Source organism: Limanda limanda, chromosome 2 (genome assembly GCF_963576545.1).
Source record: "Limanda limanda chromosome 2, fLimLim1.1, whole genome shotgun sequence".
Classification (NCBI taxonomy): Eukaryota; Metazoa; Chordata; class Actinopteri; order Pleuronectiformes; family Pleuronectidae; genus Limanda; species Limanda limanda.
In genome coordinates this window covers 7922801-7940535 of record NC_083637.1, presented here as the reverse complement: position 1 = coordinate 7940535, position 17735 = coordinate 7922801, and the positions used below count along the sequence as shown (strand labels likewise).

The following is a 17735-nucleotide window of genomic DNA, read 5'->3' as shown; positions in this document are numbered from 1 at the left end:
CAAAAAAACATCAAACATGTAAGAAGATGCTAAATCAAAATCAAAATCATTTTTTTAAACCTGTGTTTGTCTCGACTCAGTCAAAACTAACACTGTTAATTAAGATGTTCATTGAGGACGAGGCTCTGCTGCAGATCCGAGTGTGTGTCTGTGTGTGTGTGTCTGTGTCTGTGTGAGTGTGTTGTAGAGAGAGAAAGAGAGAGAGGGGGTCCAAATCCAGTGGTGTATAAAGTACTTGAAAGCCATACTTGAGTAAAAGTACAGATATCTTACCTGAAAGTGACTTCGGTAAAAGTAAAAGTCACCTGTCAGAAAATGACTTGAGTAAAAGTCTTAAAGTAGCTCATATTAAAAGTACTTAAGTATCAAAAGTATCTGGTGTTGAAATGTACTTAAGTATCAAAAGTAAAAGTACAAGTACCAAAATTAAAAATGCAAAGTGCTTTTTATAGTAGGCCTATACAGACACAAAACAACCCAAAATGTTTCTCCTCAAGATTTATCTCAACTGACTGAAAAATTATAACAACAATATGAATATAATGTATATAATGTATAATTTTACAAATTATTAAGCCTAGATGAGAGATAGAGAGAGAGAGAGAGAGAGAGGCGTGCGTGCAGCGCCAACCTCCGCTGCTCAAGTAACGAGCCAGTTTGAGAATTTAAGAAGTAGAAAGTACACATATTTTTGTTCAAATGTAACTAGTAAAAGTAAAAAGTCGTCAGGAAAAGAAATACTCAAGTAAAGTACAGATATGTGAAAAATCTACTTAAGTACAGTAACAAAGTATTTCTACTTTGTTACTTCCCACCACTGTCCAAATCCAATAAACATGGACATTTTCACGAAATACAGAAATGACAGAAAGTACAACAAATGAAAAGACAACTACACAAAAGACACAACGTTCAAGGGAGAAAAATCTAAATCCCAAAGCACAACATTTAAGAAGAGGCAAAATCCAAACCTTTTTTTTGTAAACCTGTTTGTCTCATCTCAGTCAAACGTCTCCCACCCCCCCACACACTAATGTTGATAAGTAAGATGTGAATTATTTGCTTTTTTGACCAACAATCCAAAACCCACAAATGTTTGGTTCTTCACATTTCACAGGATCACAACCATAGAAGGATAAATCTCGTAAATCTTATAAAATAATAGAAAGCACAAAAAATGAAAAGATAAGTACACAAAAGACTTTAAGAAGATGCAAAATTCAAATCCAAGACAGAAAATCTCAAAAAAACATCAAACACACAACATGTAAGAAGATGCTAAATCAAAATCAAAATCATTTTTTTAAACCTGTGTTTGTCTCGTCTCAGTCAAAACTAACGCTGTTGATAAAGATGTTCATTATTTGGTTCTTCACATTTCACAGGATCACAACTATAGAAGATAGAAGGATAAATCTCTCAGTGAAACAACTCATAAACAAGACAAAAAAGATGTGCAGAAAACCCAAAGTACCACTTTTTAAGAAACTTTTCATACTGTTTACATCTAAAGATCTAAAAGTACCTCAAACTATATATAATACTGGAGCAAAGATACTTGTATAACCAACAAGAACCACATGAGACCACAGCATTTCCTGTAGTTTTTAAAAAGCATTTTATTGAATATGTCCGCAAATGAGGTTACATACATCATGTAGAAACTGCCCCCCCCCCTGCTCTCTCTCTCTCTGCTGACCTGCTAACATGTTATCAGAGCATTACACAAACTCCCTGTGTGTCCTCCACTGGGTGTTTAGTATTGCAGCAGGCTGATCTATAATTTATTCACAGTTTTGCTCAATAGTGCATCAGTTGGCCGATCATCCCTCGATCATTCCTCAGAGTCAGCCACAGTTTCATTAGCGCACATGACAGATTAGTGTGAGGACATTGGTTTGGTAAGCGTTTGACACGACAACTTGGGATCCGTTAGTTATTGAACGTGTGAGTTACCGGTCGGTCAGGATCACAGACATGAATCCAGGTACCACTGAGAATTGAATTTGAATGTTCATGCAGTAGGCACTTTGGCAAAAACAAACAACCACTAGGAATAATTGGCCCAAATGAGCCTGTGACCCAAGCACCTCTTTGCCAGCGACTTTGTTGTGCACATGACAATAAAGTCTTGGATCTTAAATCTGGATAAATCACAACATTGACAGATCTAAACTGGAACGGCGTTCAGGAGTGACTATACCTAGGAGAAAACTGTCCTGTCTCCTGCTCATCTGCAGGCTCAGAATATTTAGGCTCTGAGTAGTGCCAACACACACTCGCTCTCGCTCTCTCTCTCACACACACTCGCTCTCTCTCTCACACACACACACACACACAGACTTTATAACATTAAGACTTCTCTGCTTCTCAGAGGTCGTGACGGCGACACTATGATGTCATCAGAATCATCCGAGTCGACTGCAGCGGCTCCTCCAGACTCGGCTGTGAAATGCAGCAAATAGCAGATAAACAGGAAAACTTGTGATTAATCACCTGAGGCATCATTTGACCTTAAACAAAAATACATTCAACCTAATTAGCCTCAAAAACAGAATACAGAAGTATTCAGCGATTTAAAATGTGCATATTTCTACATGAATACTTAATTTCAGCATATTTCCTTCCAGCAAACATTTAATAACAGTGTTAGAAAATCAAATTATCTTTGAATATTCATGGGGACACATCAGCTCATACAAAGCAGGAAGGGACCCAAAGACTTTATGTGCTTTTAACAGACACAACACAGGGAAACATGAACTCCCTCTGACCTGTGGTGGGCGTCGTCCCGGAGGCGTGAACGTTAGAGACGAGCCACGAGTCTTCTTCATCTCCCGGCTTTGCTTCATCGTCCTGGCGGGACGCAGCACCTTGAAATAACAAAACAACACATGCAGTCGGCAGCCATTACGGCTCAATTCAAACACACACTGAAAATATCTGAGTGGATGACGCACTTGATGATCTATTTTTACATAAAGCTTCTTTCAGATATGCACTGAAGGCCACACATTATCCTGAATATTTCTGGAAGAGCTGTCAGAGAGATTTCAAATGTTAGAGTCAGTTCCTTCAGACATTTTCAGGGACATAAGCCCGTGTGAGAATACAGCACGAACATTTCCAGGAAGTTCACAGCGAGTTGAGTGTTGATGATGTTATTAAACACACAAAGGACCAGAAACTGGACGAATACAAATGTCTCAGGATGACAAAAATGTGCCATACACGTAGAAGACACCAACGAAGATGTCAAGTTGGAAAGACAATGATATTTAAGAGCTTTTGGCGATAATAGCCTACATGTGCTGTGAACTGAAACTGAATTCTCCTGATGTGTTCTTTATATGTGAAAGGCGAAATCCAGGAAATGTCTGGACTAGATTTTCAGAACATTTTCCATAGTTCGTATCTGAAATCCGGTTTAAGATCATTGGAACACAAGTGAGGAAGCTGAAGTCTCACAGTGAAGCCCAGAGCAAGTGGAGAGTCAGTATGTAAACATGCAGAGAAACTGCTGACACTGCTGCTCTGCTCTCTGCACTCATCTCATCAAGCGAGAGGTTCAGGGGCATTGAAGCCTAGCAGGGTAAATTAAACCAGACTGAAGCCTCGGCATAGCCCTTGAGCAGCGGAGGCTTTTGATTTTGTAGGGGTCATGTGAGGAAGCGACAGAGCAGCTGAGCGCCCTCATCCCTCTCTGACAGGAAGCTGTCAGAGCGCCGGCTGGTGAACAGGAGACAGACACCCTGGAATTAGATCAGTGTGCCAGCAGTGAGGGCCGTAACCACTCAGAAACACATCAGGCAAGATGTGATGAGCAACGCTGGGTGGAGAGGAGGAGAGGAGGAGAGGAGGGCGATGCTATGTTGTTCCTGATCAACACTCTGGACTGGTTTGTGGTGTCGATACCTTCAATGTGAAATAATATTCTACATTTCTAAATGGGGAGCAGAAACGTTTTTGTGAGCAAAGCTTTGTAATGTGTTCGTTTGTTTTTGATTTGTTCATAATATATTAAATAAATATGTGATCACAGACTTAAACGACCACCTTGTGCTTGTATACATCCATTTACCTGCCAAATTGCATTAAATATCACATCCTCCCTTTCTGTTGCAGATTTAATGACCAGAAAAGTGTTTTGGCAGAAAATAATTATGTGACAGTGAAGTTGACATTTAACCTGTAAGACTTTTGTGTTAAATTTAATGAAAACTAGCATATGAACGTGTTTTGTGAGGTCTCGGTGATTTTTTTACCTTTGACCAACAAATTACAGTTTAATTAGGTCATAATTGAGTCTAAGGGCAAGTTTGTGCCGATATAATTCCCTCCTCTCCTGATAAATGATGTTCACAAAATGTGAGGTCACACTGATCTTGACCTGTGACATTTGATCACCAAAATCTCATCAGCTCATCCAGGAGTATAAGTGAACGTTTCCGCCAAATTTTAAGGGAATTTCTCAAGGTGTTCCCACAAGAGAACCTTCGAGGAAGTTCCCTCACAGTGTTCCTGAGATGTCTCGCTCACAAGAGAGTAACAGACAACCTGAGAACATGATGCCTCGGGCTAAAGCTGCCGCCAACTCAGAGACATAGACAGTTCTTTATGTCTGAACCTTACCTGTTCTGCCAGGTATTGATCGAGGTCTTCTCGGGACCAGTGTGGGCAACTTGTTTCCCACTGGAGAAGGCACAGAGAACCCTGAGCTGAAAGATAGACACACATACACAATGCTGCATTATGCTCTGCATGTTTTGATAGATTTACTTTCTTCCTTTCTTGGATGTAAATGAGTCACCTCTCTACTGCAAGACTACAGCGAGTCAGGTGTCCCCTGAACGCAGACTGTAGCATCGTCAAGGCAACCACATCCATTTCTCCACCCACAGGGGAGGCGGCATCGCTGCGGCTGGCTGCATCCACAGTCTGAAAAAGACGAGATGAGTAAAAGATAATGGAGAAGAGAGAAACACAAGAGAGAAGAGAGGTTCAGTGGGCGAGAAAGAAAAGGAAAAACATGTGAGGAGACAGTTGGAGATTTCAGCAGGCTCACAGGAAACGCTTTCTAGAGCCCTCTGCTGGCTAGAAACAATGTTTTATTTCACTGCTTTATTGCTGTACAGTGAGTGTGTGTATGTGTGTGTATGTGTGTGTGTGTGTGTGTGTTTAACCTTGTCCTGTGTGTCTTTCCGCAGGTTCTTAAGCTGTGACTCTCTGACCAGATGACCTCTTAATGCAGACTGCAGCATCACAGTGTCCTGCAGACAGAATGTGGAGGGATGGAGACAGAAAGAAGAATCAGCTACACAGTGATTGGACTTTTTTTATATAGTATTTCTCTAACACATCGATCTTTTCTTTTTTTACATAACTCAGGTGTGTTTCATACCCTATTGCTGTGCTCCCTCAAGTTTGTAGGGATGGTGCTTGCTGCAGTTTCTCTTTCTTCCCTGTTCTTGTCTTCACCTCCACCTCCTTTTATCTCTCTAGCTCCAGCGTCCGTCTCGTCTCCCTCCTCCGGACCTGATCTGCCCGTATCGTCGTCATGGTTCACTGCCGTTGTGACAGAGGTAGAGGAAAGCTCGGCTAGGGCAGACTCCAGAGTTCGGATCTTCAGCCACAACTCCTCCAACTCCTGTCTGAGAGACACACACATAAACAATAAACACACACAAACACGTCTAGCAGCCACAGTGGGTGTCCTCTAACAGTTTGGAGTTTTTTAAACTCTATGATGCTGGTCTGGGACTAAATATACAGGTTTTTGACAGTTGACTTAAGTTGAGTTGTCTTTTGAGCCTGTATGTAAAACAAACTGTACTGATAAACGTCTCTTCTTTATTATCTAATGTATCTATAACACGGATTATGACATTACCCACACTGCCAGGTCTCTTTCAGTCACATCAGCTTATGGCCTGGATGTTATATAATGAACCATCATTTACATAACTCTCAGGTGGATCTGTGTGACAACACCAACTGTGATTTCTGGGACATTTATGATGTGACTACAAAGTCTCTAAAGGACTGAAGCATCAGCTGTGATCTCTACAATAGGAACAAGACCATTTCTCTATTTAAGCTACTGTTTCAAATGCAAATCATTTGTATATAAATATTTTCAGAAAGGTTTTGATGAAAACAGCAACATAACAGCAGAATATTAATATATAGATGACTCACGGAGCCTCCCTGAGGACGAGAGATATAAAAAGTCAAACATACTGATGCTGCTGTCTCTCTTTGTCACGTTCATGTGTTTCTTCCTCCTTCCGTAGCTCTGTTTCTTTCTCCAGTTCTTCTCTTTCTGTCCTCAACTGTGTCAGTTCATCACTGGAAAACACAGAAACACAAATACAGTTTACAGTCCAAACTTAATTCAGCAGCTTCAATGCTCATAACCTCTTTTACTCATGTTAAACCTGTTCTTTCACTAGTATGTTCTGTGAATTTGAATTCTTCAGTGTTTTGAGAGGAGGTTAACGTTCACTCACTCTTTACTTGTCAGACTCTCATGAAGCTCAAACTTCTCCTTCTCTAATTGGTCGAGGTTTTCTCTCAGATCTGAAAACTCCTCCTCCTCTTCAGTCATTGTTCCCACGGAGACCACTGCCTCTGTTGCCATGGCAAACCCCAGAATATCAGCAGGCGTGGTCTGGACCTCCTGATCCAATCGGATGCTGCTGTTGGCCGGCTGGGTGTGGCCTCTGGTGTCCTGCGGCCTCTGATAGGAGGAGAGAGGAATTTGTATGTGATGATGCTGAAAACTTTAAAGCTTCAGTCAGGAACAAATGAGGTCGAGTGTTTACATGAGAACAACAGTTTCAATTCACCTTCTCCAGCTCCAACAACCTTCGCAGCAGCCTCTGCTTACTCCACTCACTGTAACCTGGGCAACATGAACACACAAAGACACACATTCAACACAATACACATTGTTCTATTGTTGTCTGTAATTAATGAGATATTTTCGTTCTTTCCTGACATATTAATAATTAAAAAAGAAGCAGATGTTCAAAAAATAAAAGATGAGACAAAATCTTCACTACAGTAATCAATGTGTGAAATACATTTGAATATATTCCTCTGAATAAAATAATGAATCTAAAATAACTCAAAATATGAAAACTTCCTTATTCCTGTGTGAAATGCATTTTTCAAAACATTATAAATTGACTCCAGCTTTCATATAGTTTTTAGTTTTAGTTTTAGTTTTTACAAGACAACTTGTAGAGCTATAACACAGTTAAGTTACACAATGTTATCCTGACTTTACACTTTTGGATCAATGTATCTCACATTCTCCCACACAGCAGAACATGAAGGAAAGAAACCAGCCAAGCTGAGTTGAATGAAGTAAAGAGGTGTCACATTCAGAGGAGGTACTGTGAGGGTCAAACTAAGAACTGACGAAGGGAATAAATGAAGTAAAACTCTTGTTCGTCAGTGTGGTTTTGTGTGTGAGGAACAGACCTTTGACTCCTCCAGCAGGACTGTCAGTGTTGAGCTCCTCCCTGAGAGCCGAGTTCTCCTGTTGAAGCTGCTTCAGGTTCTCGGACAGACGATGAACCGTGGAGGTTAAAGTCTTCTGCTGCCTCTGGGAACATTTACTCTCCGCTCGACTGCTGCAGATGGAGAGAGACAGAGAGGGATGAAGATGTCCTGAGAGAGACACAATTAATAAATAAGCAGACTACAGTATTTTCAAACACGTGTCACCAATCCTGAAACCATTTGCTTCTTATAAACACAGTTGTCTAACATATCAAGTGTGCATTGTTTTTGTTGCAGAGTGTATAAAGTGCTGAGGTGTTATTTTATATCACCTTTTCTTATTAGATAGCCTTGAAGAATTTAACGTACATTCACTCAAAAACGTACAATAAAAAAGTCACAACCAGAGCAACTGACTCGGATATTTGCGTCCGGCTCACCTCCAGATATTTTCAGGAAAATGTCAGGATATAAGAGTCCCTGTGTCAGGCTGAGAGTGTTACCACTTTTTATAACTTCTTTTGATCCAAAAAGGCTCACTCAGAGAGAACAGAAATGATACTTAAGCAGCTTGCTGGTGTCTTTGGTGACGTATACCTTTTCTCTGCAGCTCCTAAAAGCGTCCGGAGTCTCTGGATCTGAAAGACGAGGCCAACATTAAGCACATTAAGTGAGAGATCCATTTCCACAGCTTAGCTCGCACACTGTAACCAAAGTAAATGTGATGATAACATCAGCTTTCAAAGAAACAGAAGCACAGAGAAGTGGCTGAGTTTCTCTTTGAACATTCAAATCTATTTTCAATGTGGGTTTCTTTCTTTGCTGGTTGTTTCAGGTGTTCTGCTTTTGAAAATCTATAAACGGTAACATTCCAGAAGATCTTTTTACTTTTATATTCAGATGGAAGAAATAATGAAAAAGTCTAAATGTGTCTAGATGCATTGATGTTACCTCTTCAAAGTAGGTTTCTACTGTGATCGTCAGCTCCTCCAGGTTGGTGGTCCTCAGGTCACTTTGCAGTTTACTGCGGAATAAGAGAGAATAACATAAATTGTGCTGCTTCACGCATCCATCAAATGGACTGATGAAAAGGTGGGAAGACATTTTACCTCAGGGCATTTTCTTTCTCTCTACACTGCTGCTCCAGCTTCAGAATTCTCTGCTTCAGGCCATTTTGAACCTTTACAGACAGAATCACTTTCATGAACCTGTTTAAGATAAATCATATAAGTAATCTCTGGTTCTTTCAGTCTGGACCAACTCACCACGCTCCCCTCTCTTTTCTTATCCACCAAACTGCGAGTATACTCAGATCCCTGTGGAGAGAGATCATTTGTTAATGTATTTACTAATTTTAAAGTATCTGTCACAAAATTGAGGAGCAGATTAAATATCATACTTTGGTGGGATCCAGCAGTTCTTCTATCTGTTTCTCTCTTTTAGCGTTATCTTCCTCCAGGCGGCGTAGTTTTGCTTTCATTTGCTGATTGTCAGACTTCTGGGCCTGGAGACTCTGCGGACATTACAAGAGATTAAAGAAGACGTAAAAGATTAAAGTCAACATTTAAAAAGTGGGATTATGGGTATGATCCGCCATTCAGTTGTGTTTTAGTTCAGTGAGTGGGGTACAGGTTGATGGGATTTTTTGTTTTCTACATGAAAACCATTTATTCACGGAGCCCAGCAGAATCAATCATTATGTGTGGCTGCAGAGGGCGCTGTTGCTTTTAACCCCCTTTCCCTTTTGCAGAGTAACAAAAATGAGAGTCAGGTACAGAATCTCACACTGGACCCGGCAGGTATTCAGTGCCCTGCTTATTAATTGTACCTTCTTGAGGCGAATAATCTCATCGTACATGTCCTCCTTCACTCTGTGTTCACTTGTGCCGGCGGTAAAGCCTGCAACACATACAGGCAAAAACAAGGAGACAGTTAAACACGGTCTTTACATTTTCACTTTGCAGTGAATGAAACAGCTGGAGAGGATGCGGCCGCGTCAATTTCTGCTTCTGTCTCCCGCCCTCAGCAAGCTGCACTTTTACCCTTGGCACTGTCCCTCCTACACATTCTCTCACCGCTGGATGCAGAGTGGAGATGTTTGTGTTTCCTCGAGCTCAAGGTCTGTTTGAGCAGCTCTGGTGTGACGTCACACACAGATCTCAGCGTAGGGGACAGATCTGAAAAAGAGGGAGACAGGGAGATGCAATGGTTTAACGGGTCTGTACAGTTTCATTACTGTGTGTAGAGACTGTAGATAAAGATGAAAGCAACTCTCCACTTCCACCCGTTGTACAAAAATGTATCTAAAATATCTCAAATATAGGTGCCAGCAGTTTGCACTTGCCACAGTTTAGATGTCCTGCCATGTCAGTTAGACTATCAATCATGACGTATAATCCAATTTTAAAGCATCAAATAACTAATTAAAACCAAACTTACTGAAAAAGGAGCACTTGAACATACATCAGTGGGATAAGAAACATCTAAAATGACATAAACCATCCACCAGGGAGCAGTCAAGATGTTTAGTTTCCCTTTTGGGGAGCTGTCATGTCCTCCATACAATCTTTGATCAGTCCTAACCACTTTATTAGAAGATAATATGTTAGGGTCGATGTCCAGAGGGATCAAGCCAAAAGGGATATTTCTTATTAAACTTGAGGGGTTGCTTATCATCAGTCCTCAGCAGGAAATCAGCTGAACAAACATTCACTTCTATCAATCTCTCCTCCACACATCCCTCCTGAGGACAGACAAGGTTTAAGGTGTGTTTTTTTTTTTACAGTGCCTACCATGACCGTTGCTGAGGGACGTGAGAAGAGCCGAGCCACTATCCCCAGAAGCTTCCCCTCTGGTGTCCCCCAGGGACGCCCTCGGGAGTCTCCAGGCTGCCACGGCCGCTCGTCTAGGGTTCACATTCAGGCTGGAGAGGTATGGAGACCCTACACGTATAATAACAATCACAGGGTTTAGAAAGTGGAAAAGTCAAAGTATCTGTTTATAGTCTCAGCAGAGCAGCTCAGCAGGTCTTACTTGGGGAAGGAGGCTTCCTAGGAGATCTTTTCTTGCTTGTTATCTGGAAGACGAGGGATTGAAGCAGAGGGTAAGGTGCAGTTAACTAAATATCTATGAACATAGATATCAACAGAGAGACAAAACATACACAGACATCGTCAACAATCAGAGTGGATTAGGTTACCTTTTCCAAAATATCAGCCGAGAATGAAAAGCCATCCTGGAGAGAGGAGAGAGGAGAGAGGAGAGAGGAGAGAGGAGAGAGGAGAGAGGAGAGAGGAGAGAGGAGAGAGGAGAGAGGAGAGAGGAGAGAGGAGAGAGGAGAGTCAGGTATATTATCCGATCAGAGGGAGATGGGGTCACAGCAGCGTGTTAAACAATCATATAAACGATCATAAATGCAACATTAAAGTGTAATTAAAACCACAACCTAGACTCAGGAGGAGAAAATCAGTCTTTAAAGTTAAAAAAAAAATAATAAAACAACATTTATCGTGATAATTATTGATGATCGACGAACTAAAAAAATAAGGATTTGACTGAACTGTTCTCTTGACAAATTCAAGGGGCATCAATGTTTAAACTTCAAACGTCAACTAAAGAAGGAAACAGCTAGGAAACAACAAGAGACAGAGTCAGCTGACAATTACAGTCGGTTACCATCAATAACCATTAGCTTCCATCAGTATACATTTGTTAATATCAGGTATCATTAGTTACCATTAGTTATTATTAGTAACCAGGAGTTTCCATTAGTTAATATCAGCCTCCACCAGTTACCATTAGTTACCATCAGTTACCACCACTATCCATCAGTAAGCACCCGTTACCATTAGTTACCACCAGTTACCATTAGTTACCATCGGTTACCATCAGTTAACATCAGTATCCATCAGTATCCATCAGAAACCACCAGTTACCACCAATTACCATTAGTTACCATCAGTTACCATAAGTTAACATACTATCCATCAGCAACCACCAGTATCTATCAGCAGCCACCAGTTACCATCTGTTACCATTAGTTACAATCAGTTAACATCAGTTACCACCAGTATCCATCAGTAACCACCAGTTACCATTAGTTACCATCAGTTAACATCAGTATCCACCAGTGACCAGCAGTTACCATTAGTTACCATCAGTTTACATCAGTATCCATCAGCAACGACCAGTTACCATCACTTACCATCAGCTACCATCAGTTAACATCACTATCTATCAGTAACCACCAGTTACCATTAGTTACCACCAGTAAGCACCAGTTACCATTAGTTACCACTAGGGTTGCAAAGGGAAAGTTTCCGGTAAATTTCCGGAAACTCTCCATGGGAAGTTTAGCTCGGGAATTTGGGGAATTTAAAAAAATAAATAAATAGGCAAATTAAACGCTGAGCAATAAAAACATCATTCAAAACTCTATATAAAGATGTATGGAATGCAGCACACGCTGCACGTTGCATTCTTCCATCACATGCACAGATAACTCCCAGCATCCTTCACTCTACAGCAGGGCTATTGAGGCCTGCTGTAGTGTGCAGGACTAGTCAGGTAAGTTTCGATGATATTGCTGGGGAAAATATATTAGCATGCTGATTGAGGATTGTTCATCTGTTCATCTAGCCTATTTCCAGTCATTTATCCATCAACTGTAAAATATGTTTACAGACGATTCCAATTGTTTGGCTAACTATTTATATCTCTGGCATTGCATTAGTGTTTTTTTACAAACTTTTTTCTCATCTTATCTACAGAACAATGCCACGTGCACTATCTCATGTGTGGAGACATTTCACTCCATCCAATGTAGAAGGAAAGGCTGTGTACATTTGCAAATACTGTGCAAAGACCTATGTTAAGAATGACACAACGATGCAGAAGCATATAGTCAAGTGCCCAAAGTTTCCTCAGGGCTCAAATCAGCCTATGACGAAACAAAATGTTTATATTTATGTCTGTTTATGACAAGGTAAATACAGTTAGTATAAATTACCCACAACATTTCCAGTTTATTCTCGTTAATTCCCGTATATTCCCGTATATTCCCGTATATTCCCGTTCATTCCCGTTCATTCCCGTTCATTCCCGTTCATTCCCATGGAAAGTTTCCAACTTTGAATATTCCCGGAATTTTGCAACCCTAATTACCACCAGTAAGCACCAGTTAACATTAGTTACCACCAGTAAGCACCAGTTACCATTAGTTACCACCAGTTACCACCAGTATCCATTAGTTACCACCAGTAAGCACCAGCAGATGAAGACTCACCAGCTCGTCGCAGTCCTCATCAGTCTGGACGTCACTCGCCTCCACGGACATTTTACCGGTTTCACTAAACATCGTCACGTTAAGTCTGAAAACTTGTCTGTCTCTGCGTGTGATCCTTTCATCGTCTCTTCCGGAGACACACACACACACTCTGACACACACACACACACACACACTCACACCTCTCACTAACAGCAGTAGTAGAAACACGGGGCAACAAAAGAGACGCAGGCTTCGCTACAACACTTCACGTCCACAGCTGTGCGTAGCGAGGCGGGGACACGGAGGACAGACACCGGTAACCATGGCGTCCAGGGACACGGTCCAACGTGAGGACGACGTGAGGACGTCAGTGTTTTCACTTCGGCGCTGGAGACGAGTCTGTAGCAACCATGGAAGCGAGCAGCTGCTGAAGAGAAGCGTCAAGCTGGCGAGAGAACAGCAAGCGGAACAGGAAACTGACTCAAGCTGCTTTCATCATAAAGCAGCAAACACTAAAAAAGATTGCCAACACGTATCAAAGTATGTTAAGTTTAATATATGTGGTTAAGATATATTATTAGGGCCCCAGCACTGACATCAAAGGTCAGGTGAAACCCTATTGAAATTGTAAGGATTATTATTATTAGGGCCCGAGCACTGACATCAAAGGTCACGTGAGACCCTATCGAAATTGTAAGGATTATTATTATTAGGGCCCGAGCACTGACATCAAAGGTCAGGTAAGACCCTATTGAAATTGTAAGGATTATTATTATTATTATTATTAGGGCCCGAGCACTGATCAAAGGTCAGGTGAGACCCTATTGAAATTGTAAGGATTATTATTATTATTATTAGGGCCCGAGCACTGATCAAAGGTCAGGTGAGACCCTATCGAAATTGTAAGGATTATTATTATTATTATTAGGGCCCGAGCACTGATCAAAGGTCAGGTGAGACCCTATTGAAATTGTAAGGATTATTATTATTATTCAGGCAAATGAATTGGCTTTTTGAGGGCTTTACCATGCTCAAATTCTTACCAAAATTTGCAGAAATATAGAAAGTGGTGAAAATTTACGTATTCTGAAAGAATTTTCAATGGGCATCGCAAAATGGCTCAACGGTGCCCCCCGAGACCCTTGGAACGTGTTCACATTGACCGGTCCTCACAAAAATCAATATACAGGTGTATCATGACCAGACAAACAAAAAAGCCTTCGGGTGCAATTGGAAAAACACAACAGGAAGCCTGCTATTTTGCATTTAGTGGCCATATTCTACATTTTTACTTTGATGTACTTGTACTTCTAGATAATTGTATACAATAAAATTAAAAAATATAAAACAATATGTCAACAAGTTTTACACTAGAAGTTTTATTTTGAAATGTGTAACCAGTGGCTTAATTTAGCTTGACGGTATTGTTAACCGAACCGCAGCCCAGGGGTGAGTCTTAATACTCCTTCCGCCCTCTTTTCAGTTCAGACTTGCTTTTTCACGTCGCTCATTGGTGGGGAGCTACAAGTAGGCGGGGCTTTGACTCTTTTCCTGCAATAGCGTGAGAGGAGGAGACGAGGAACAGGGAAGATGAAGGAGACACCTGAGACCAATCCTGTGCTTTGTGTTCAGTGCTTGTTGGTTATAGAACTAAACATGCAAAGATTACTGCAAACAAAAACACACACAAATATATATTTAATATATACAATTAAATATGATCAAATGTTTCAAATATTTTTTGTAGTAACAAGACATTTGCATAAACATATATTACATCTGACTTGTGACATATTGTAATTGCACTTATAGTTTAAATTAAAACGTAGTTGTGCAACTAAATTTGCTGCAGCATCCTGTCTCTTTTTATTCTCGCTGGAAGTTCCAATTTCTCTCACGTCTTCCTCCTCATTGTCCACCACTTCCTGTAGGATTAAATTGTCCTCCTGTTTGATTAAACCTCTGCAATCATCCTTTCCATTTCCGTTCTTCTACTATTTGGCCCCTGAAAGATAAGAGGCAGCAGCTGATGAGAGAGGTTCAACGAATACTTGGCAAAAACAATGCGGTTGATGCACCTAAACTGCCTTTACCAGCAGATATACCAGCATATAACTCAGGTCTGATCTGCCTTGCTTATGGGCATGAGCAGAATATACAGATGATGAGAAATCTCTCTCCTTCCACATTGTTCCTCACATTATCCTCCTCCCTGCAAACTGTGGGGAGAACGCAGTGACCTCCGCTTACTGTATCGTATTCTGTTTATTCAGGTGGTGGACCCCCTCAGCCACGACGCCAGGCAGACCAGCATACTTTAGTCCAGGCCAAATAAACTCATTGCAGATCTCATCTCATGCAGTTATCAGTTTTCATACAGATTAGATTAAATGGTCCAGTAAAACAGATCAGATCACGTATACTTTATCTTGGGCCAAAGTGCTACAGCAGCTGCAGAACAATACATTGCACAACAAACAATAAAAACAAAGTACATGAAGACATGTCGTGTAAGATACAGCATAATAATGAAGAATAAAAGTGAGATACCCCCCACCACCTAGATCCCAAAGCATTTAAAATTAAAATAACTTTTTTTTATTATGCACACCATAGTTGTTTTCTCACATATTGTCTCAAAAGTAGAAACAACACATTTATTCTTGATGTTTTTACAGGATCTGTAAAATGGACGGGATGATAAAACACCAACTGTCTATTTGACTTGGATCAGAACAAACCTCAAGAATGATGAAATGAATGAGGCAGGGCTCATTTTCTAAGGTTGGATTTAAACTTAATTAATTTTATGTTTGTATTCAGTGGATTATGTTTTCAATGAGGCTGTTTTAATTAGTTCCTGTTTCGGTCATACAACATCTGGAGCAGGGTCCTTGCTGTTGTTCTCTGAATGTCCAGATGGGGGCGATGAGGTCTTATCTGAGTTGCATCCAGCATCAGTCCAGGCTTTATAAAGAGTCTATGGTCCAGGCCCAGGCTTCCAGATTCTCTGCTGAATCCCAGAACAAGCAGAGGTCAAGTCCCACTCCCAGTCCCAACACTGGTCCCCAGCCCTGACCGTTTCACTTGTGTCCACACTCACTGTCCCCCTGTATGTTTGACTCACACAATTCTTTATTCGACTCAATTCTCCATTTCCAGTTTTAATATTACAATTTTACTGACAGCAATAAGAGAAATGTCTTTAAGATATTGTAGAAAATAAAACAAATGAGAAGTTAAAGAGGCAACAGGATGAACAAAACTTTAATTTCCTCCGGACAAAGTAATTTAGGCGTCACACAATCCAGTTACCAGTTGACAGCAGGTCATTAATAACTTTAACAATTAAACAGAAAAAAAATAAAAAAATACTTACTCAAGCTCAGACCAAAGCAAAAGATAGAATTGCTTTAATGTGACATAAAAAAAAAAACAATCAGAAAATCTCAATATTCAAAAAGTTCTCTTCTTACCTGATACATTACAACTTATAAATTATCCCAACAGTAATTTTCATTTTATTGACACAAAACGTGCACATCATCACACAAAGCCTCACACAACCCACAGGATATGCAGGTCAGTTGTTACCATGAATATTGACATAATGTTGATGCACATGCAAACTTATGCAAATCAGCCAGCAGTGACCTTTCCCGTCTTTCCAGCTTCTGTGCATGTTTTCCTGTAACGAAAAAAAACTGGGATACGTGTGCTTCTTCAAGTTACATCCAACCGTCTTTTTTTACAGTTTGACAAAAGCAACAGAGATTTGGAGGGAACAGCCGGCAACAGTTGTCTGAAACAGATAAAGCTTGTAGGACATAACACTCTTAAAAATACATATATAAGCATAACAATAACTTTATTTGTATAGCACTTTTCAATACAACTAACAAACAATATGAAACTCACAACAAACTGAATAGAATAACTTATAATAAAGATACAGGATGTGTCTTAAGAAGATAAGCCCACATGGCAAAGTCTCTATATCATATATTTATTTATACAATTCATGTTTAGACGGCTGCAGGAGTAGAAACAAAGCAGCTAAAATATGGACGTGAACGGATAAAGTGGCTTCTCACAGGGTTTTCTTTGCCCTGCTGGTGTTATGATATTATAGGCATGAGGAAAAGATAAGCACACACGCCCGTTAACGGTCTCTCCAGTATAAATAAAGGTGGACGAGTCATGACACAGCCCAGGGGAGGAGGACGGAAGAGGGCAGACCAGAGCAGCAGAGTGGAAAAGGAAGAGAGGGAGGTCAGCAGGAAACCAGTGAAGCTGAAAACAGAAATCCACACTTTGAGTTCGGACGTGTGAGTTCCACTGCTGCGTTCCAAAAACACATTTTCAAACACAGCAGCACCTCCAGCAGACTTTTATCACTTGGTGTTGTGCACGTGTTGCATCATACTGTGAGGAGGTCGTGTGTGAGAGAACGAGAGACAACAGGGGATTGGGGAGGGAACATCATCAACAGACATGACCTTTCACCCTACAGCACACATGACAAGATGTCACCAGGGGCAACTGAAGGCAGCGAGGGGAGAGAGGAACAGACAAGAGGCTCGCTGTCTGCAGCGGGGGGGGGGGGGGTTTACAGTTGTATTTCTGTATTTTCCGATTCATCCGGGCCGTTCGAGTTCCTCTGCTCCAAACTGGGTCTTTGTGGACGAAGGCGTTGTCTTCTTGAGACAGAAAAGGACCTAAACTGTTCGTACAAAAGGTTAAAACAACAACTTTTACTGAGTCCATGCAATATGTTTTTTGTTGAGAGAAAAAACAAATGTGTGTTGAGCTCTGACTGCGTCGTCCCACGCACCGAACTGAAACACAACTTAACGGTGGATATTACCCATGATCCCCGGCTTCCTGAGCCAGAAGAGAAGCCGCTGAAACAAATCCACCAAACTAATTAAGTTTTCTTATCGAATATTGGAGGTAAACG

General features: G+C 40.9%; 1 protein-coding gene across 1 annotated transcript; it reads right to left on the bottom strand.

The window, feature by feature from the left end:
- Window positions 1–1603: 1603 nt before the first annotated feature.
- On the bottom strand, window positions 1604–13178 carry iqce (IQ motif containing E). The gene is made up of 21 exons (XM_061091007.1): window positions 12794–13178; window positions 10709–10744; window positions 10543–10585; window positions 10302–10451; window positions 9585–9686; window positions 9338–9408; window positions 8909–9022; window positions 8775–8825; window positions 8619–8689; window positions 8461–8533; window positions 8107–8147; window positions 7489–7640; window positions 6849–6904; window positions 6510–6739; window positions 6241–6348; window positions 5402–5651; window positions 5184–5270; window positions 4811–4938; window positions 4633–4718; window positions 2775–2873; window positions 1604–2445 (listed from the first exon to the last, which is right to left on the bottom strand). The coding sequence occupies exons 1-21, from the start codon at window positions 12863–12865 to the stop codon at window positions 2345–2347; spliced, it is 2121 nt and encodes a 706-aa protein (XP_060946990.1). The 5' UTR covers window positions 12866–13178; the 3' UTR covers window positions 1604–2344.
- Between the last annotated feature and the right edge of the window lie 4557 nt (window positions 13179–17735).